We start from the raw sequence: 23,609 nt of genomic DNA, 5'->3' as shown, positions 1-23,609 counted from the left end.
TTCACAACAAGCCCAGAAGGATATCACAGGCCAGTCAGGTGTATATGAACACCAGCTATTCTTACATTTGTTCCCGAGGTACTCATTATGGATCAGAGGGAAAGGTGACATCATATATAATGCTGTGTGTTCAATCTCCAACAGCTTTCTTTTGAAGGAGCTTCAGCTTTCAGTCCAAGACCCACTGATATGAGTAATGTGACATTGTCCAGAGACTTGCAGGTAAATTACTCACAAGAACACAATGCATGCAAAGCCAGATTGGGAGCTGATAATGCAGATTGATTGATGGATGAATTGATCAGCGCAGTGTAAAAGAGTCACATGTCAAATATTAACTTCTCCAGTCAATGGCAGAGCTGCTTGCAGAGAATTATCATAATATCTGGGCCAGGAAAAAGAAAGTGGAGCTGGAAGCCAGAGGTAAATCTCACACAGCAAACACACAAACAGGGTTTTCCTCGTTTCTCTGCCATCACAAACAGATAACACAGAAAGCTTGACTTCTTTTTTATGCATAGCCTGTAAAAATAAATCAGATGGAAGTCTGCGAAGCGGTATTTAGAAGATCAATACCATTTCCCCATACGTCTGCTTTACAGTTGCTGTTATAGCAACTTTACCCAACCCTTTGATTTTTGTTGCATATTAACTGAAGTGCCATACAATCATTTTGGCAGTTTTTCTGTTAGAAGCTTGTCCATTTTGGTGTTTTGAATAGATGAAAATTCGGTCTCAAAGTTGTGATGGACCACCAGTCGCCTGGTAGATGTTAAGATGTCACATAGTGTTGCCACAGCCTGTTATCTTTCTTCTCCACCCTGCTGCTCTGTTCCAGGTGGAGGAAACCACCCACTGATGGTTCCTTACGACACATTGACTGCCAAAGAAAAATCCAAAGACAGAGAAAAAGCACAAGATATCCTTAAGTTCCTCCAAATCAATGGTTACATTGTGTCCAGGTTGGTCCAACTATATCTGACATTTTTAACATGCATGGGTGCATAACAGTTTGTCTTTGGCGTTTGTTTTCAGATTAGAAGGTCAAATCCATAAAAGTTCAATTTTTCTAAAACGTCTAACTCAGAAAATACAACATTAGTGTGTGTAGTCCAGCGCTGCAGTGTGGATTTGATTTAACTTAACAAAGGCAGTGTACAACACATTTAAAACAAAGTTGAGAAATGCAAATAAAAGGAGAATATCCTTTGTGCTGATTCCAGAGGTGTGCAGTCACAGGAGCTAGACACTCCTGCCATAGAGAAACGATTTGCCTACACCTTTCTCCAGCAGATCATCACCTATGTGGACCAGGCACACCAACACATGATGGAGTTTGGTAAGAATCTTCTCATGCCTGTAAGAGCCACTTGTTTACATCACCAACCTGGTTGTTGTCCATGATACAACAACCATGATACTTTTGCCTCATTTGGTGGAACAAGTTTGTCGTTTCCTCTTTTAGCAGGAACGTTTTTTGTTTTTTGCATATTTTGCCAAGTACAATGCTTTGATGAAGGTTGTGGAAGTAGCTCTCTTTTTAGATACTAAATTGTCACTGGAGGCTAAAACAGTCTTGGGGTCTTGCTCTGAGACATTCCCAGGTTTTTCTCTTTTGTTTTTCACACTAGGAAACGTGAAGGCATGGTGTTGTTATAGCACTGATAGAGCAATATGACACTTTTTTATTTGGAGTTTTTACCTGGTTAGATGTTGGGCTGGGTTTTGTATGCAGACAGAGTTGCAACCTGTTTGTAAGGTAGTAAGTAATCTATAAGACAGTGGACATGACAAGACGGTGGTATGCTGAAAATTTCTCTTTATTTTTCCTCCCTGTCCAGGATGTGTACATCCTCATCATAGAAAGAGTGTCCACTGGCCTGTAGGTGTGAATAGACTGCAGAGTCCTGGCCTGACGAGTTAGCTCTTCTGTGTTGTACCATCTGCTTATCCAGAGGTTGTTTTGTTTCCCCGGCAATCCTCCTGGCACTTAACAGCGTACACTATGTTACTCTGTTTGTGTCGGGGGACCCGATCTTTGGGGTGGAACAATTTTTGGTGCAGCGTCTTTTGGGATTTAAAAGCCACAGAGAGTCTGTGTTTAGAAAAAATGCATCTCAGCTGTTCCGATACTCCTGACACCTGAGGACTCACTAAAGGTTTTCGCCTTAGGCAGCAGTTGTCCTTCTCTCCTGGATCAACTGGAGCAAGTTCTTTCCCAGCTGGGATAACCACATTTACTCAGGGCCTTCTTGCTGTTCTTCTGCCTCCCTGGCCGCTGTGTCAGTGGGGATGGTGTTCGCTCTGTGTTGTAGCGTCCTGATGATGCCCAGTTTGTGCTCCAGTGAATGATGAGAGTCAAACCTTAGATACTGATCCGTATGTGTAGGTTTACGGTACACGTCAGCTTTTAGATGTCCCCCATTACTGATGGAAATCTCACAGTCTAAGAAGGCTAACCTGCCACTTTTCATATCCTCCCTGGTGAACTTGAGTGGACTGTGGTACATCCTGAGATTTGATTTTCACCCAGGTGTCATCCACAGACCTGAACCAATGACTTGGTGGTGTTCCAGGGTAGGATAGCAAAGCCCTCTTTTCCACTTCTTCCATATAAAAGTTGGTCACAACGGGTGAAACAGGGGAACCCATGGCACACCCATGTTTCTGCCTGTAGTACTGACTCTTGCATATGAAATGGGTGGAATGAAGACACAGTTCCAAAAGCAAACACACTTGGTTGGTGCTGAGAGTGACCCTGTTGCTGAGGTTGGGCTCAATCTCTTACAAACTACCTCCACTGCTTCAGTGGCTGGAACACAACTAAAGAGAGACGTAACCTTATACGAGACCATTGGTTTATCTGCCCTGCCCAAACCAGTGTTCCTCCAGGGAGGTCGAGGAGGCCATTTACAAAAAGGAAAGACCATCTCTGAATCTAGGAGGAAGCCTAAGGGTACATCTGTCACCATCTTACAATGCTGTGATTGCAGCCATTCTCCAACTCTCAGTGAATGGTACTCATGGTCATTGATCATTTGCATATTAATGACCATGAAACTGACCTCACAACCCATTGTTAGTCAGTGGTGCTAGTGTCAGTCATTATGCAAATCTACTGTTTAAAAGGTTGGGAAACCTGCAGTAAGTTGAACCTGACGAAGTCACTTGGATGGAATTTTTCTCCCTCTGAAAACGTCCAGATGAACAAAATCAACTTTACATGGATGATTGCACATGCATCAGTACATTGTTTGGTGTAGTTTCTCAAGCTGTTGTCCAAAAGAAGTCACAGTCAAGCTGGGGATGTTTGTCAGATGTGTGGGGATCAGATCTTCAGAGTTCACTTGGAGGGAAGAATGGTAGAAAGGCAAAATCACAGAAGGTAGTGAGGTTGTGTGGATGAGGCACCACTGGACTGTGAACTAAACCTGCTGAACCAGTTGAAGAAATTGGTTTAGTGTTCATTTCTGAATTTAATTCATAACATGATTATAGAATTCTCAGATTTCTCTTGTGCCCTGTTACCTGACTGTTCATTGGACTCCTTGTGCGACCCAGTGGTAAAAATTCTAGAAACACCTCTGTGTGGCTCAGAGGTAGAGCGGCTTGTCTACTTCTCTCCTCCAGTTCTTATTTTAAAGTGTCCCTAATACTGAACCCCAAATCCACCCATCAGTTTGCATGTGTGTGCTACAGAAAAGGGTTAAAGTGTAGTAAGGATAGCACTTAATGAATGTGTTCATGTGTAAGTAAAGTAAGCATAGAAAAGAACATCTTAAATACCAGTCGAGTCCTGTTAGTCCCTCAGATTTCAAGCTCATGGCTACACAGCTGTGGCAGCTCGCACAGTAGAGTTGAGCCTTTTTCTATGGCTCAGAGGAATTTCAAATACTATGCAAGATAATGCAAATGTAAAAAAATAAGAAAAATATTATTATTTAGTGAACTGTTTGCATAAAACAATTATGTTTTTATATTTTCCACAACTTAACTTCATCAGCCCATACTCACTGTATTGTCTGTTGTAGATGTGGGAACACGACCAAAGGGAGAGAAGATTCCTCATGAGCAGCAGATCAAGTTCTTTGGAAAGGTGATGAAACTTTTTTTTTGCTACACATTTTTTGACTTATTTTTGTTGTTTTGTTTTATCAAGTTTATATATTAGATTTAGTTTTTTGTAATCAGCAACAGAATTCAAAATGAAGTTATCAGCTTGACTAAAACTGCAAATAATTATGATTTCTTCTTCCAAATTGACACAGAGCAGAATAAGCATTTGACTGACTCTGTGCGTTCCACATACCTCAAAGCAAAATGTGTAAATTTCAGGCTTTTCCTGGTTTGTGCCTGTTGAAAATCCTCTATAATGGTTAGCTAAAGAGGCACAGTGACAGGACAGTGAAGGCATGGACACAGTTTTTGATGATGTCCTCGTTGCATCTGTAGTGCAGAATTTTAGGGGAAGAGCAACGAACATAAAAATCACGAGTTACTAAATTTGTGGCAGGTAATTTACTGAAAAGTGTGCTAATAATTAACTCTAAAAAAGAATATTTCACTAGCAGGGACCACATCCTTGGTAACGATGGGCGATGAGGGATGAGGAAGTGTGAATAGTGCTGCGGTTTGGGGAAGGCCTTGAAGGGGAAGGGCGACGGCTCTCGGGCCGGGCAGATCCCCATGTACTAACGAGAAATAAATGGAGGAAAGGAAGAGAGGAGAGGAGAAGAGGAGAGGAGAGGAAAGAAAAGAAAAGGGGGGCAGGGTGGGGCATGAAAATGAGAACAGCAGGTATTGGAGAAGGGGGGTTTTTATAGCCTGAGGCCAGAGGGGGCGTGAAGGAGGAGTGGTCCCGCTCCTGAAGTTCAGATGATATCTCCACTTAATTTGGCACCCGATAATGCTCAAAGTGTTCCGTGTATAGAAAGTTATGTATTTTATTAAAACTGACCCAAAAAGTTTCTGAAGACTGAAATCAATATGATCGACAAGCTCTGAGGCTTCATGTCTCACTCCCAGGTCGTCCTGCCGTTGGTGGATCAGTACTTTAAAAACCACAGGCTGTACTTCTTGTCCACGGCCATCCACCCCATCAGCAGTGGTGGCCATGCCTCTAACAAGGAGAAGGAAATGGTGACCAGGTGAGCGTGGCCAGCATTACAACAACAGTAAAAAGTCAGGCACATTGTTGAAAGGAATAAAACTTGAGAATGTCTTATTGCCTAAATATTGAATGTCTGGTCCTATGGGCTCTTTCCTCTGTTCCTCTCATTTGATTGCCTCACACTTTTGTCTTCCTCTTTTGTCTTCCTCCTCTTCCATTCTGCCTCTTCTTCTCATCTTCCATTAAATCTTTTCAGTCTTTTCTGCAAACTGGGAGTTCTTGTCAGACATAGGATATCCTTGTTTGGTAAGGACAGTGTAAACATTCGAGTTAACTCCCTAAAGATAAAATATTTGATTTTTAAGCCAATTTTCTTAAAAGATGGAAAACTGCAACTGTGTTTATTAGCTTGCTGTCTGTTTCCCTGTTTTTGATGGCACGTTGTGGTTTATCCTGGCATGTTACCAACACATTTAGACTTTTTGAATAGTGGAAACATTTGCAAGAGTTTATTTTCACTATGCAGCCTTGTGAAAAACTAAGTACACCCCATGATTGGTTAATTGGAAAAACACCTTTAGCAGCATTGCTGTAGTTTTGGTTTTCTATATGAGTTTTTCAGTCTCTTATGTTGTTGTGAAAGAGTTCTGGCCCTGTCTCCTTTACAATGTTGTGTCAGTTCTTTAAGATTTGCAGGTATTTATTCATGAACAGCTGTCTCAAGATCTTGCCACAGGATTTCAGTTGGGTTCATGTTTGGCATCTTGATTATTTTCTTTTCAGCAATTCTGTTGTATTTTTGGGCCAAGCTTTAGCAGTCAGACCAAAGGCTTCACATATGAGTCCAGAATACTTAGATATGCAGAGAGGTTCATTGTCAGTTCAGTGACTGCGAGGTGCCCAGCTCCTGTGGCTGCAATACACGCCCATCACCAATCCCAGAAGTCTTGTGACGTCTTTGTTCTTTGTATTCTTTGTTCAGACTGAACTTTACCTAAACCTAAAACATGTTGTCATGGTCTCTTTAAAGAGAGGAGGCTTACTCCTTGTTCAATCTATTTCTAACTGTGCTGTCATGAAAGGTAATATTTAACATGTTAACTGAGATGATCAGTCTGAGTTGTAGCTTATGACTTTTCAGCAATTCCTCTGAGCATTGTACAGTCTGACTTTAAGGTGCATTTTCTGGCATGCCCACTCCTGGGAAGATTATGGCCTGATGTTAACACATCAGTGATCCAGAAGAGCAAACTTCAAAAAAAGGGTCACATTTGCTAATTGGCAATAATTGAAGTGCATTTGAAGGACATCTGGCTACTACTTTCCCTGTTAATTCCTGTTGAATTATTACTTGTGTACTCAGTTTTATACAGGACTGCATGGAGTCCTATGGAAAATTTTTTCTGACTGACTGTATTTTGATACATGGCACTTCTACGTTCCTCCTGGAATATATCAGACGGGAGCTTCATAAGCTAACTTGTAATTGGTGCAGGTGTCTGCAGGGATGTCACGATACCAGAAAGTTTTAGCCTGTATACTTTTGATATATGATAAATATGATACCACTCACACATACAGTGACAGACTGAACAGACTTTTCTTTCCTCCAATGCAAAATACCAATACTGTCTAGTTTTTCTACCAGTGACTTGGTAGCAAAGTATGAGTTGTCGTGGCATCCCTAAGTGTGTGTGCATGCATGGTATTGTGGGTGTATAAATCCTCATCACTGTGTCCTCACAGGAAAAAGATGTTCCACTTCTTCAGACTCAAAAATGGGCACTTTAGGAAAGAAACATATTGTCAAAAATGAAAGATAATTATTAGTTGCATGTAAAGCAAAAGCTGTTAGAATATCAATTATGCTGATATTTAATGGCTTTTGCTATCAGCCACTGATGACAGGGTAAAAGTAGTAAGTGTAACATTTCCACTTAACATAAACTTTATTTTATAATTGTTTATTTATTGTTTTTCCAAGGAACATCATTTTCCTCAACATAACATAACAGTTGTTGTGTAAGTGTGGTTTTGTGCTAAACATTTCACATTCAAGACAGATACTGTGTGAAGCCTAAATACTTTGTGCTCCGTGATGTGAGTTTGCAGTTTCACAGCTAATTCTCTCTGCTCACCAGGGAACAATGCCACTTCCATTGTCAACTGTCTGCAGATACTGGGACAAAGCCTGGATGCCAGGTAAAAATGTGATCAGTTGTGACCTCATAACGATGAATGACGGGAATGCTTTCAGCTTTCTATGGAAAAACATAAATGAATAAAGCAAAAGAACAAATACAGAAAAATTAACATGAATCAACGCAGATTTTGCAAAATAAGTACCAGTGACTTTATCCCAAAGCAGTATGAACTACACTGAGTGTGGTAGTCGTTAATATAAGCTGCAATATTAGCTGTCAAGAGATAGCAGTCCTCTTTTAAACAGTGGTAAAGTCTGCGTTTGAAGGGCAGAGACGTAATGACAAACTAGTGTATCAGCCAGGAGACCAAAGTTTAGTTAACAGGTGTGGGACAGAAATCCGAGTCAATGAATGCCATAAAATACAAACTCTTACATAAGTAAGCCTAGACTACAAAGTTTAGTTCTCAATGCAAGTGATAATTTCCCATAAATTATAGCTGGATGAAATAACAAGATTAAAAAGATTAAAAAGAATCTAAGGAAATAGCACAGTATAACTATAAGCACAGGTTTGATGGATGTGTTTCTGTCTGGAAACATCATGAAAATTCAGACTGATAAAGGATCATCATTATGTGCGGCTATCACAGTGAATTCTTACCTCAGATAATTATGTGTTTCATTGTGTGACTCCCCTCTCTAAATGTTTTGTACTTTTAGAAGCAAAGTTTAACGAGGCCTCTCACAAAAATAATCGTCAGCACTATTTAGTTGGAAACTCAGTAAAATCCTGACAGCGTTGAATGAATAATATTTACTAGCAAATACTGGTAAAATTGCCCCTTAGTTATCAGACTGGTTGAATGTGCCCATATTTTCTCAAAGTGCTTTTTTCCTGTTTGAAAAAAGAACATCTCTTGTCAAGATATTAATGTAACTCTATCAGGACAGTGATGAAGACGGGCCTGGAGTCAGTGAAGGCGGCTTTACGGTCATACTTCGACAGCGCAGCGAAGGATCTGGAGAAGACTCAGGAGAACCTGAAGCTCGGTCAGTTCACTCACAGCAGGGACCAACCACGAGGAGCGACTCAGATCATCAACTACACCACCTTCGCCCTGCTCCCCGTCCTCTCCTCACTGTTTGAACACATCGGACAGAACATGTTTGGAGAAGACCTCATTTGTAAGTGAAAACTTCACCTTTCATCTGGACGATGATGTCAGTTTACCTACAAATTTTGTCTCTCTTGCCTCAGTGGGTGATGTCCAGGTTTCCTGCTACAGAATCCTTAACAGCCTCTTCCTTCTGGGAACCAACAAAAGTATCTATGTTGAGAGGTAGGAAACATCCATGGTCCACGTGTGATAGATTTAGTAAAAATGTGTTTCACGTCGGATACAGTAGAGTTCAGAAGAATGAGACCACATTGAGAATCTGTCCTGGTTTCATGTAAACCTGGAAATGATCAAATATGCTTGATTCAGGAATATTCAAAAAAAGAATTATTATGTAAAATGAAGAAGAAATACAGTCCTATGAAAGTCTTGAGCACTTTTCTGTTGTTTTTATTTTATTTATATTCCTATTATTTAGAGATTTATTGAAACAAGCAAACATAAATACAGTATGTAAGGTAAAAACAAGAACTCAGCACTTTGGAGTTTTCCATGGTTGATGAACGGATTGTTTCCCTGCACCTTCGGGTTGAGATATGGGTTGTAGGATGTAGGATTGGTGGCTGTATGTCTTGGACACTCAGGAGCAGATCTGTCAGCTGATACCACCAGGTGCTGAATTGGATATGGTGGTGGGGGATTAAGTTGGAGAGGCCTGGCGTGCCCAAACGGATAAGGAGCACGCACTGGGAATGTATGGCAGAGGCCCCGTTTCGTGACATCTTCAACTTCTATGTCCGGCAGAACTTCAACAGCATCCTGAGGGTGGTTGGGATATTAAGTCTGAATGGACCACGTTCCACACCTCCATTGCTGAGGCAGATTTATGGTGCTGCTAATAATAAATATAAAACCTATTAAATAAATAAATGACCTATTAAGTAATAATGGCTGAGTCAATAAGTCAATTCAAAGTGCAGAATGTAGACTGTATATTCAGAGGTGTGGCAGTTTGGCACAGTTCATCAGACTCATATATCTGGAAAACAACTCATCTTCAGACTGGTGGATCTGAAGGGAGGGCGAAAAACAGTCCATGTGTAGGATGGGCGGAGTACGGTGTCTCGTGATGCAAGTTGCTCTGTCGTTGCATCTGCTGGCGTAAATGTCTCAGTGGGAAGGTACATCCAATAGCCCTGTGTGCAGTCTTAACCGCTCACTGCAGTGTCTGCTTCTCTTCTCTATGGTGCAGCTGCAGGGCCAGACAGTAATCCAGGCAGTCATTGTGCTCTCCACCACACACCTGTAGACAGAACTGGGGATGGTGGAGTTCAGCCCCGCTCCCTTCAGCTTCCTCAGAAAATACAGGCGTTTATGAGCCTTTTTAATAAAGCTGAGAGTGTTATCACACCACTCCTGTACTGGCTTCTCTTAAATTAAATCCAGTTGTTAAATCCAAAATCAATTTTAAAGTCCTCCTCATCACATACAAGGTCTTGAATAATCAGGCACCATCATATTTTAAAGGCCTCATAACACAGTATCATCCCAATAGAACTAGAACTCTCAGACTGCAGGCTCACTTGTTGTTCCTACAGCATTTAAAAGTAGAATGGGAGGCAGAGGGTTCAGGTTTCGGGCCCCTCTTCGGTAGAACCAGCTCTCAGTTTGGATTCAGAGACAGACACCATCTCTACAGTGCGTCATGCAGACATTGTTCCCCTTTTAGAAATCCCTAAAGGGGAATATCTAACAAGGGGAACCTGCAGTCAGAAGTGACTGAAGAAGTCACTTGGATAAGTGACGAAACATTTCTCCCACTGAAAACGTCCAGATGAGCAGAATCAACTTTTTGGGATTTCCTTACCTTGATGATTGAGCATGCATCAAGACATCACTTTTCCTGAAGTTTTCAACAGAACATTGCTGGCTAAGCAGCATTAAGATACATGGATAAGAACAAGTCATAAGTCATAATGGTATTCTGATCAGATCATGGCTGGACTGATGAAAGCCATCCGTAATCATCATCATCATTACCTTTATTTATAAAGCACTTTAAAACAACCACAGCTGACACAAAGTGCTGTACATAGGAACTATATAATAAAATTACATAAGAAATAAATACAAGCCAAATAAAAGAAAAAGTAAAATAATTAATAAAATAACTAATTTCATTACAAGAGAAAACTAAGTCTCACTGAGGTTAAATGGTATGGAGATGCCACCCTTCTGCTTCAGTGGCTAATAAATTTGGCAGTCATCCGCAAAACAATGAAAAGAGATCCCATGCCTTCTAAGGATGAAACCTAGAGGCAATAAATACAGTAAAAACAGCAGTGGCCCTAAAATTGAGCCCTGTGGGACGCCACATGACAGGGAAGCAGAAGATGATTCAGAACTGAGTAAGCTGACAGAGAAGGTTCTATCTGACAAATAAGACCTAAACCAACCAAGAATAAAACCAGGAATTAAGCTCTTCTGTGTCAGAGGAGACAAAGTTAGAAGGGCCACCGAGCTGATTAAAAGCAGCAGAAAACTGCACGGCAGTGGAGGGGTTAATAACCCGACAGCGCCGAGCAGCAGCTGAGATTTAACTGCAGTATGTGTAAAACCACATGGGCTTCTCTATGAATCGCCACAGTATCTGAGAGTGCACAGTCACAAATCTCCAAGTTAGTGACAGGCAGACCATATGACAGGACAAGATGCAGTGTGTGTGTCTTTCATGGATCACACAAGTTAGAAATAATAAAAACAGGAACAAACTTGGCAGTGACAGACGAGCAGCCACACATACCGACGCCATCTTGTTTCCACCATAATGTTCTGAAACACTTTGTGGAAACTAGATTAGTTTAATTCAAAGCAGGGTCGGTCATACTATAGTTGTGGGATAATGTGTTTATTGACTGAGATCTGCTTGTACGCATAAAGAGTATCATAATGCTTCTCTATGAATCGCCACAGTATTGTGGTGAACAGGTTTGTGCACCCGATTAACCCTGGAGCTATGATGTCAGAGGCAGGGTCTCTCAAGCCAAACTGATCCTCCCTCAGGGGCCACACAAGAGGAATTTAGAAAACAAAAGACACAGTTCAGATGGACTGTAACTTCCAGCATTTTTCACATCTCTGCATTCCCATATACTCATTTTAACTAATGAAGATACATAAAAATCTGTTGCTGAGCAGGGAAGCCTCTGTGCTCTAGTGCATCCTATCTTTATCAATTCAAAGATATAGTAATACTGAGGGAAGAAAGAAGAGCACCTCAGTGCCACTCCTTCACACTCACTCCTTCACCACACTCCTTCAGAAACACTGTGCCGAGGCTGTTGATCAGTGGTGTCCGAAACTTCATTTGGCAGGTCACTGCTTCAGTACTTGATTCACTGGTTTCTAAGGAATCGTTGGCGGGATTCCTGGAGGCAGGAAGTGAGGATCCTCTGCCTAATCCTTAATAAAAACAAGTTCTTCAGCAATTCTGCTCCCAGGTCTAAAATGTACATAAGAAATACACTATACATATTGTTGGGTCTGCGCTTCCACAGGCCCTGCTGGTTTAGAAACTTATTCCCGTTAACGAAGCAAGGAAGCAAGACGAACAGCTTTAACCGGTTTTTACTTGCTAGCAAGGGAGGCTGGTCGGAGCCAGGCTCTTGGAGCTGAATGCTCCTCACCTGTCTCCTAGCCAACTTCAAATAAACAGCCTTCCTTGCCCACTTACAAATTTAAGTAACACAATGACAACATTTAACAACTTGACTCCAACACATATACTTACTGTATAATTATAGAAGTTATAGTATATTATATATAAACCTACCTGTGTACTGGTTAATTACATAATCAGGTGGAGGCAGGGACCTCACAGTAGAAACATATTCTTATAAGTTTCTGTTTTAGTGTATTTTTAAACATCAAGAAGTCACAAGCATAAGGAGAACACTCCATGTTTAAAGAAGGAAGGTGTATTCATAGAAATGATTTATCATTAAGAGAGACATACGAACATAATTTTTTCACCCCCCAAAAAACACATGTTCAAAGCACCATATCAGCTCGATATCAGACAGAACTGTCACATGAAATTAAACAGAAGCTGTCAGTTGAATCATAATGAAGCCGTCCTTTATGAGTTGTGGACTCAAGCTGCTCTATATTTTTGGCCACCAGATGTCACCAAAGAGGACTGTGTTGACAAGCTTAGAGTAATGAACCGTTTTTCAATACGAGCTTCAGAAAGCTTCATTTGGCCATCTATATACAATATATACAAAACAACTAATCTAGCCCACCAGACTTGACAGGTCCCAGTTTATAGCCAGCCCTATTCAGTCTTAAGCAAAAAAAAGAAAAGGAAAAAAAATTGTTTTTACCATAATTAGATAACCTAAAAAGAATTGTTTTTGACTCTTATCATGAGCTCTCTGTTTCTTTTCCAGACAACGTCCAGCAATGGGAAAGTGTTTAGCAGCCTTCGCAGCAGCATTCCCTGTTGCCTTTCTTGAGCCTCACATGAACAAGTTTAACAGCTTTTCCATCTATAACAGCAAAGGAAGCAAAGACAGAGCAGGTGAGACATGTACATGAAGAAAATGATGGAACATACAAATCCGGAGGTAACTGTACTTTCTTAGAGTGACATTTCAGCGAGCACTGAGGGCTGTACTTTGTCACAGGACTGCATGTTTCTTTGAGCCTTTATGTTTTACTAAAACTGGAACCATGAATACACATTACACTACATACAGCACCAACTAGCTTTTACTGTACATCTCAGAAACAAACAGAAATGTTTGTTGTGACTCTGCCGTCATGTCACTCTTAACTCTGATTTACACATGTTAACTCTTTGGTAAAACCAGAAAATTACATGAAACATGTCTGGGTTGATTGAGGAAAGGGAGGAAGGTTTCGAGAAGTGTCTTATGTCTTAGTAAACTATGAAAAAACTGGAGTGTGCAGTATATACATGATGTTTGTATCTCTTGGAGACACCTACTATAACAGGAAGTACCACAAAGTGGTTTGAATACTTTTGCAGCTGTCTGTCCTACATTTGTCTGACTAACAGATTCTCCAGTTGTGTATTTCGAATAAAAAAACATTAATCCAAAGCTAAACGATGGCTGTGTGGTCTGAGAACTCATCAGTGTCAAAAATCACAAATCAAATCACATTATGTTGAGTTTAATCTGTTTTCATTCCACTTCTCTTTCCGCCTCTCAGCTCTAGGCCTTCCTGGGCAGGTTGGGGAGGTTTGTTCACTGATCCCCAATTTGGAGAAGTCTTTGGAGGAGATTGTAGAGCTAGCAGAGTCCGGCATGAAGTACACGCAGATGCCTCATGTTATGGAGGTAACGCTCTAATAATTAATAACTACAGTATCACCTTTGATATTCTTTCCTTGCTTCATGTCATTGAAAAATTGTCCACGGAACCAAAATAAGTGGATATTTGTCCTGTAGTGAACATTTCAGAGCTGAAGATGGGTAAAAAAAGACATTGCTGATTAAACCCATCTGACTGTGAAGCTTTGCAAAGCTCATTATTTTTGCCTTGTTTCTACTGCTGTAGGTGGTCTTGCCGATGTTGTGCAGCTACATGTCTCACTGGTGGGAACATGGACCGGAAAGCGACCCAGACAAAGCCAACAACTGCTGCACCTCTGTGACCTCTGAATACATGAATACTCTGCTGGGAAACATTCTCAAGATCATCTACAACAACCTGGGAATAGATGAGGGCGCCTGGATGAAGAGGCTGGCTGGTAAATGTTAACTCGCTAATGTTGAACACTAAAATAAAATTCACTGATTCACAAGATTCATCAAACTCGCTCATCCATGTTTTTATGAACCTGGTTTTGTGCACTGATGTGTGGTCACGTTGGACAGGGGCCGTCTCCAAAGATGGGAGCATGAAATTGTCCAATATGTCTCAATATGCTGAAGTATTAACAGCCGAACCCAATTGAAAAACAACCCCACAATATAATCCTCCCCCTCCACCAAACTTTATACTTGCCACAGTGCAGTCAGACAAGTACAGACTCAACAATTGCATTGCCAGAGAGATGTGATTCATCACTCCAGCGAACACGTCTCCACTCCTCTAAAGTTCATGGGTGATATACTAGTCTGACACTTTGCATTGTGCTTGGTGAGACTGGGATACAGATGCTCAGCCATGGAAACCATTCCATGAAGCTCTCTAGGCACTGTTCCTTAATGCTCTTGAACATGAAGACTAGAGGTCTGTAGCGATTGACTGATACTGTGACTTTACACGTCCAGCCACTTTGTGGTAGAGTTGAAGAGAGAGAATTTCACGAGTGGACTTGTTGAACAGTATCACAGTATGATGCTGGACTTCCTTAAACTCCTAAGATCGACCCAGTGTTTGTAGAAGCAGTCTGCATGCCTAGCTGCTTGATTGGTATACACCTGAATTCAATGACTTGGAGGGAAGATTGAATACTTTTGGCAATTTAGTGTATGTTGGAGTTAAAACTGACTAGTGACTGCAACATAAATCTAAAACTAGTAGCTCTTCTTTTGTTTTTCTTTTCTTTTCATTCAGGGGAGTGATATATTTTAAAGCTCTGCGAAGAGAATGAAACATCACAGTGAAGCTTGTGCTGCAGCTGCAGGGACGTGGATGCTGTATTGGTCCACCATGGTAGAAAGAGAGCTAAACGTAAAAGCGAAGCTCTTGATTTTAGAAGGAACGAGATTGCAGATGCAAGTGGTGGGAATAAGCTTTGTCTGAAGGGTGGCTTGCATCTTTCTTAGAGAGGAACTCAGGCTTTTCGGAGCGGCTCAGAGTAGAGCCGCTATTTCTCCACATCAAAAGGAGACAGTTGAGGTGGTTGTGCATCTGACAAGGATGGGTACCTCTTTGGTGAGGTATTCTGGGCATGTCCCACTGAGAGGAGGCCCCGGGGCTGAACCAGGACATGGTGAAGAGAGTTTATCTCTTGGCTGGCCTGGGAACGTCTTGTGTTTCCCCGGACAAGCTGGAGGAAGGTGGCTGGGGAGAGGGAGGTCTGGGCTTCTCTGCTTAGGCTGCTACCTGGCCCCAAGTAGCCGGGAGAAGATGGATGGATGGATGGATGGATAGTTTATTTGCTAATGGAACGTAATATTTGCAGCTCACAGTGATGCACAAGGCAAAAATAAAACAATATGACATCAGACATGAAATCTGGTTTGTAGAGGCAGGTTAGTTAGGTTTGGCGAAGTGTTCATTGTTTTAGGTGTGCAGGCATTTTTAAACACACCTCATTAGAGGGTGCTCCAAATGCTGGGCGTTGCCATTTAATTGTTTGATAAAACACTACAGCACTGGAGGAAACAATTATTTTAAAAGAAATGAGCTTATTCTCTCCAGTTAACCCCTTAAGTCTTTTGCAATTTTTTTGCAATTTCCTCTTTTAAAAAGAAAATATAGTCAGTAACAGCAGTTCTTGTAATTGTGTTAAGAGGAGGACACAATGGAAGACAAAAGTTACATTTCACGCAAGAGGATGTTTCATTTTCTTTCATTTTCTTTTTTCTGCACTTTTTGTAAAGTTAATAAATAAAAACTCTCCTCAGGATCAGTTTACATAAGCATCCTCAAACTGATGTTAGTTGCATTCTTTTTGCCTGCTGCTAATCATTATATGGTATGCAAATGTACATACATTCACATTTTGCGTTTTAACACCATCTCTGTTCATGTCCCCAAGTCTTCTCCCAGCCAATTATCAGCAAAGCCAAACCTCAGCTGTTAAAGACCCACTTCTTGCCCTTGATGGAGAAACTCAAAAAAGTAAGTCTCACCTTTATTATAATATACTGCCTGGAAGTGGTGCAACTCATTTAACAGAATATAAAACTAGGTCACATTCACTGCTTGTTGTCTTTTCTAACACTTTCTTGATTTTTTAAAATGAAATTTAATTACCTACATATATTTCTTAACTAAATATCTATTAGTATGTTTTTAAAATGGAGAAAGTGCCCTATGCAAACACTCCTACTACTTAATAAAATAGTCACAAAGATTAAAGCACACAGTGCTGCTTAATATAGAAAAATCTATTACTGTATTCTTTAGAAAGCAGCTGTTGTGCTGATGGATGAAGAACATAGCAAGGCAGAGGGGAGGGGTGAGATGTCAGAGACAGAGCTCCTCATCATGGACCAATTTACTATCCTGGTCAGAGACCTGTACGCCTTCTACCCTCTCCTCATACGATTCGTTGACTACAACAGGTACAGTGTTGTGACTGAACAAGTGACCTTCAGCTCATTGAGTGGAGTGAATTTAGACCATCTAATACAGAAGCTTAGTCACTAAGATGAAGCTGCAGTTTTGGAAAAAGAATGATTGGTTTCAGCATGTCACTAACTGTTTTGATATACTGACAGGGCCAGATGGCTTAAAGAGTCCAATCCAGAGGCAGAGGAGCTGTTCCGAATGGTGGCTGAGGTTTTTATCTTCTGGGCCAAGTCTCACGTAAGAAAATTACTGCAACATATCTATCCATCCCATAGGGCAGGGTTGGGGACCTCCAGGCCTCGAGGGCCGGTGTCCTGCGGGTTTTAGATATCACCCTGGGCCAACACACCTGAATCAACTGAGTTCATTGCTGGGACTCTGGAGAACTTCAAGACATGTTGAGGAGGTCATTTAGCCATTTAAACCAGCTGTGTTGGATCAAGGACACATCTAAAAGCTGCAGGACACCGGCCCTCGAGGCCTGGAGATGGACACCCCTGCCATAGGGCGCCAATCTGACACAGGGCTAACACAGCGAGTAGACAATCATTCACACTCACATTTACACCTGTGATAAGTTTAGAATCACCAGGTAACCTAAACCCACTAACTGCATGTCTTTGTACTGTAGGAGGAAACCAGAGTATGCAAACATAGGAAGGCAACAGTGCTAACCACCGGGCTGCTCATAAAAACATATAACTGAAAATGTCCCTAAGAGGGTCAGCTGGGATTGATCTTTATATCGCTGATTTATTAAACCTGAAATAACTAATATTACATTTTCAAGCTAAAACAGAAGAGAAGAGCAGCTATCTATCTATTGACATTGCAGTTAAGCATTTACCACAATCTGTCGAAACTGAAGAAAACTAAGCTAGCAGTCTTTGCTTTGGCTTTAAACCATAACAGTCGATGCAAGTGTAAGAGGAATTATTTTTCTACATGTTGAATCGTGGACGGGAGGTTTGTTATAATGTGAAACATTTAGGTGAGTATACTGATTGCAGATAAGCTACCCATGTGCACTTTGATGAAGGTGATCTTCTGACTATGGTGGACAAAGATGGCATCATGGACACTGTGGCCAAACAGGTGGCCAATTAAAGTGGCCAACATACCTTTTTTTATTTGCTTATTTATCACATGTAAACTTCAGGCACATTTTGATGAAACCTAAAATACAGTACAGTACAATGCAAAACACTACAGTACAATAAATAGTTATTTTCAATGGTGTGATACTTGTTTAGTTCCTTTCTACTCAGTTCAGCACTCAAAGTGCTTTCTATTATACAATGCAGTATAGCCCAGTACAATAGAATGCAGTACCATGGATAATGGATCAATATAGTACAGCACAGTCTAACAAAATGCAGTACAGTGCAGTACACTCAGCTGTACCTTCTGAAGCCAATGACTATCTCTTTAGTATTACTTACAATCAGAAGTAGAAGATTTCTTCAAGATTCTACAAATTATATATATGTGTTCTGTGCGCCTCCTCCTGCCAACAGCAATTATCCAAATATTTATGATGATTGTATGACCCGGCGTTGTACTGAAAGTCTGAGGTATACAAGGTGAGCAGGAATGCTGGCAGCATCATTCCTTGCGGAGCTCCTGCACTGCACAACACCATATTAGACTGAGCACTGCCCAGTCTCACATACTGTGGCCTGTCTGTGAGGTATTCAGTAATCCATGAGGACATGTTTACTGACATTTCCTGTAGTTTCTCCCTCAATAGCAGTGGCTGGATGATGTTACATGCACTTGAGAAATCCAAACAGGTGATCCTTACCTTAAATCGGTGTATCAGTCAGTTGTCCCATTACTTTTGAGTCTCTGAAAATTAGGACTAGTGGATCAAATTTGATGTAATTCCTAAAAATGTGTATTAATTTGCAATAATTTGATTAACCATTGAATTAAAGCTGACAGTCTACACTTCAATTAGATCTTGACTGTAAAATCCAGTTTGGTGGAGAAAAATGACAAAAGATGCTTAACTGTACACCATCAATCGTGATCTATGTGTTCTTCAGTTTGAAAACAACTGATGGAGAGTTTACCTAAAAAGATGAGTAATGAGTTAAAAGCTTAACCCAACTTATTGTTAGACTAAAGCGTTTAGCAGTGATTTTATACTTTTATTAAAGTTTCCAGGAAAAACACCATCAAAGCTACTTTTATGCTAATTCACTGGATAGAAAGCTATATGATGCACTATATTACTGCTGCTGGCATCTGACATCAGTAGAGTCACATTATAAATTAGGAAGTGTGTCATCAATGACAGGAGCTCACTTGAAAACAAGGATGGAAAAGGCCCTTCATGTAATTAAATATATAAATGTTGCTGTCTGCAAGTTGCAAGCATAGCTCACATGGTGGGGGTGGAGCAAGTCTAACAAGGTATTCACACCCATGAATACCTTGTTAGACCCATGAATTTTTTCATACCTTGACTCAAGGTGACTCACATGGTTAACAGTGGGTCACTGACCCCAGGACCACAATCCCAATAGGTATTAAATACCTGGGACTCTCATCAGTTTTTTAGAACTGAAGAAGCCTCTTAGTGAGAAGTAAAATGTCTTTACAAACCAAAAATATTGTCCAGTTGCCTTCTTTTCAAAGACAGTACAACACATAATACAACTGTGCTTTAATTTAAGAAAGTCCTGTTTTCTGTCTACAGAACTTCAAGAGAGAAGAGCAGAACTTTGTGGTCCAGAATGAAATTAACAACATGTCCTTCCTCATCACTGACACCAAGTGCAAGATGTCAAAGGTACAGACACACAGATGCTGGACACATTTGAGGACAAGTGCATACCAGTGACCTTATTTTACAATTAAATTAAATGCATTAATTAAAACTATTTAATAGGTCTAACAGTGTAAAGTTATGCCTGATTAATGTTTGACTTTGCCACAGGGAATAGTTTCAGACCAGGAGAGGAAGAAGATGAAGAGAAAAGGTGATCGATACTCGATGCAGACAAGTTTGATTGTTGCTACTCTAAAGCGCCTGCTGCCCGTGGGACTCAACATTTGTGCTCCAGGAGAACAAGAGCTTATCGCACTGGCTAAGAACCGCTTCACTCAGGTAGCATAGTGGTGCTAACAGATTACAGAAAGAACTGTTTCATTATAAAAATAGATATGATTCATTTAAGTGTTTCTGTGTCACACCTTTAGGCAGTCAAATCACAGTGACTGCCTAAAGGCGCTTTATACTGTAATGACCCTACAATGATACAAAGAAAACAGATAAAACCCAACAATCACACCACCCCCCTTTAAACAAGCGCTTTGGTGCCAGTGGGAGGGAAAAACCTTTGGCAGACCAAGCTCAGGGAGGTGCGGTATCTACCATGACTGGTTGGGGTGAGGTGTACGACAATAACAATAAATTATTTGCAGTATTGGTATTCCTGAGGTAAACCTTTAGTAACAGCAAAATAACTCTGCCTTTTCAGCTAAAAAGTACAATTTTACATGAAGGCTAAATTTCTGAATAAATACTTTTGCTCATGACATCTTTGATAGCATTTTGTAGGTCACAGAATAGCTGTTGTTTGATCGAAGTTAATAATTCTTTTGCAGAAAGACACAGAGGACGAAGTTCGAGAGGTCATCAGGAACAACCTACATTTACAAGGAAAGGTAAGAAAAGAATCAGGCTTGTGACTGTCACAAGTTACTTAAAGTGCACTTACACATTACGCCTCTGGGCTTAGATTTTGTGTCAGGTTGTTGTCAGTTTATCTTATTCTTGTGAAAGTAATATCAAAGGACTGGTTTAAGAGAAATTCTTCAAATTTGGCACAAACATCTACTTTGACACAAGGATGAAGTGATTCGATTTTGATGGTCGGTGGGCAAACTCGCAACATTTAAAGTCAAGTATTCAGATTCAGTTTAAATTTCACACAAATCTAGAGTAAGAGGACCTAAATGAACGGATGAACCTTTATGTCCATAAGATAAATAAGGCTACTTCACAGTGATATCATAGGTTTTCTGAAAGATATAGAATAGGAAATTCAATCTGTCAACAAGTGATTGAAGGAACTCTATCACTCCAGATAGCCCCTCTCCCACTAACATCACTAAACTCGTCTGTACAGGAGAGTACAGGCTGTATCAAAAAGATTCATTCGATTTCAAAGTGCTTTAATTCTGCAGCCATTCACCCGGAACAATTGCATTACAACAGCAGTGGCTGCAGTGACTACAGTGAAGTATGGGATGAAGTATTTCATTGATTATTCATAAACATTGAACATTTTGTATGTAAAACTTTATATTCAGTTATGTATTTTAAATTTAGTGTAAGCTTAAAATACAGCCTTTTGAAAGTGTATGATTTATTTTTGATACACTGTATATTCCAGAGTCATATGTGAAGCCATCTGCTCGACAGCTAAAGCTTCACCCACACTGGGTCAGGAAACAGGACAATGATCCCAAACACACCAGCAGGAAAAAGAACTGAATCTGAAGTTATAGAGTGACTGAAATGCTGAAAGCAGCAGGACCTTAAGAGTGCTGTGAATAAATGAATGGCTTCAAACCTAAATCAACTGAAGCAACGTTATAAACAAGGGTGGGCCAAAATTCTTCCACAATGATTTAAAGACTTATAAAGTCATACAAAAAACAACCAATTCAAGTTATTGCCAGCAAGGTAGTTATACAAGCTACTGAATCATGAGCTTTACATGTGCTGTTTCTGTGTTTTGGCTTTTGTTTTGTTAAAGTCGAGACAGATGTAAACGAGATGGTAGATGTTGGTTCGTACTATATATATATATATATATTCACAAAGGTGCTTAACCTTGTGAATAGGCCAATAGAGTCATGCATTTCCTCTGTGTGTCTTACAAAGTCAGAGGACCCAGCAATTCGTTGGCAGATGGCTCTGTACAGAGACCTCCCAAACCACTATGAGGATACTACTGACCCAGAGAAGACTGTGGAGAGAATCCTGGATATTGGTCATGTCCTCTTCCACCTGGAGCAGGTCTATATATTCAAGTTTGAGTTGATTTTGTGCATTTTTGTGCCGACGTAGAGAGTATAGCTTTAAGGTACCCCACGGTCCTCTTAAACTAGCTGATTGGTCTTTATTAAAGCTGACCACATACTTCTCCAGGATAATATGGCTTCCAGATGGTAAGGTACACCAACTAAATATCCAGTTCACTGAGTGGTTCAGTTTGTGTCTTCAGGTGGAGCATCCTCAGCACAGTAAGAAGGCTGTGTGGCACAAACTGCTTTCAAAACAGAGGAAGAGAGCTGTGGTCGCTTGCTTCAGGATGGCACCACTCTATAACCTGCCAAGGTATGTTCTCAAACACACACGTAAAATGAAGAAGAAATATTTAAAATTGTGCACTTTATTATTTTCCCACCCTCATCTACAGCCACACCTCGGGCTAGTGAGGAAAGATTGTGGATATATGTTGCACCTACAGTGCAGCCCTTTAAGAAGATGGGTAGATAAACAGTTATTAGTCATCCATGTATCTCTCTCATACTAGGCACCGGGCTGTAAACTTGTTCCTGCAGGGCTACGAAAAGTCCTGGATCGAGACAGAGGAGCACTACTTTGAAGATAAACTCATAGAAGACCTCGCTGTAAGTTCATTTCATTTAAAAAAAATAAATGAAGTGGAATTCTTCTACCTACTCTGGAATTTTTACTTGTTTTGAAGGCAAATTATGCGGTAATTTCTTCAGTGTATAGCAGAGTTTTAGCACTTTGTGAATGTGTGCTGATTTCAGAAACCAGGTGAACAGGAGCCATCTGAGGAAGAGGAGGGGCAGAAACACAAACACATAGATCCCCTGCATCAGCTCATCCAGCTGTTCAGCAGAACAGCCCTAACAGAAAAATGGTGTGTATTTTACACACTACCTGTTAAAAGTCCCAATATTTCTAGTTATTTGTTGCAGTTCAAGTCATTAAAGTCCAATGAATAGCTTGAAATGGTACAAAGGTAAGTGGTGAGCTGCCAGAGGTTAGGTTACCCCAAACTGAAAAATAATGTACATTTCAGAATTATACCAAAAAACATGGGTTAACAATTCAAAGCTGTTCTGCAGCAGTGGAGGTTGATCAAGCCTTGAAAGCTGGTGCTACTAATTCCTACAGCTGTTCCAACTTGGACTACCTCCAACCCCCCCCTCCTGCATAAAGCAGTGTTGAACACACTATGGTGCCATACCCTCGTGAGCATCAGTTAAATAGTACTGTACTGCAGAAAGTAGTGTGTTGCTACAAAAATGGTGAGAAAAAGACCATTAACAATGGAAGCGAGACAGACCATCATAACACTTAAAAATGTGGGTCTGTCCTGACAAAGAAAGTCAAAGAGTCAGTGAGTCCAGTTTCCTTCACCATCAAACGCACTGAGAAACAAACTGTGACAGGAAGAGGTCTGCAGACCCAAAGACACGACTGAATCAGAGGACAAGTTTCTGAGAGTTAACAGCTTGTGTGATAGTCGGCTCACAGGACAACAGCTTCAAGCACAGCTATCTCAAAGAGCTTCATGATGTCGTCACCTGAAATGGTTTCATTTCACAGGTGAGCCTGTCAGGGTTCATTGGTGGAGTTTCTTGCCTTCTTAATGGGGTTGGGACCATCAGGTGTGTTGTGCAGAAGTCAGGTTGGTACACAGCTGACAGCCCTGTTTGACAACTGCATTAATTTATAATATGGCAAGAACCAATGCGGTAAGTAAAGAGAAACGACAGCCCATCAGTCAGTCTGGAAAATTGCTAAAACTCTGAATGTACAGTCACAAAAAAAATGCCATGACAAAACTGGCTCACATGAGGACGCCCCAGGAAAGGAAGGCCAAGAGTCGCCATGAAACAGAAATGGAACAATTATGATGAATTTAAATGTTGGAAGTGTAAGCCATTACCTATACATAAA

At 40.7% G+C, this 23,609-nt stretch overlaps 1 protein-coding gene across 1 annotated transcript; it reads left to right on the top strand.

Moving 5' to 3' along the window:
• Positions 1-4: 4 nt before the first annotated feature.
• On the top strand, positions 5-22,863 carry LOC134633401 (ryanodine receptor 2-like). Its single transcript, XM_063482252.2, has 25 exons — positions 5-38; positions 145-222; positions 348-423; positions 839-962; positions 1,224-1,339; positions 4,032-4,096; positions 5,026-5,147; positions 5,367-5,416; positions 7,252-7,312; positions 8,203-8,441; positions 8,515-8,596; positions 12,826-12,956; positions 13,613-13,740; positions 13,961-14,153; positions 16,116-16,198; positions 16,487-16,644; positions 16,801-16,888; positions 19,356-19,448; positions 19,596-19,766; positions 20,267-20,326; positions 21,552-21,686; positions 21,895-22,007; positions 22,207-22,303; positions 22,451-22,563; positions 22,821-22,863. Exons 2-25 carry the CDS (start codon positions 190-192, stop codon positions 22,861-22,863), a joined length of 2,574 nt encoding a protein of 857 aa, XP_063338322.2. The 5' UTR covers positions 5-38; positions 145-189.
• The last annotated feature ends 746 nt before the right edge of the window (positions 22,864-23,609 follow it).

Source organism: Pelmatolapia mariae, linkage group LG8, assembly GCF_036321145.2.
Source record: "Pelmatolapia mariae isolate MD_Pm_ZW linkage group LG8, Pm_UMD_F_2, whole genome shotgun sequence".
NCBI lineage: Eukaryota > Metazoa > Chordata > Actinopteri > Cichliformes > Cichlidae > Pelmatolapia > Pelmatolapia mariae.
This window is presented reverse-complemented; position numbering and strand designations above follow the sequence as displayed.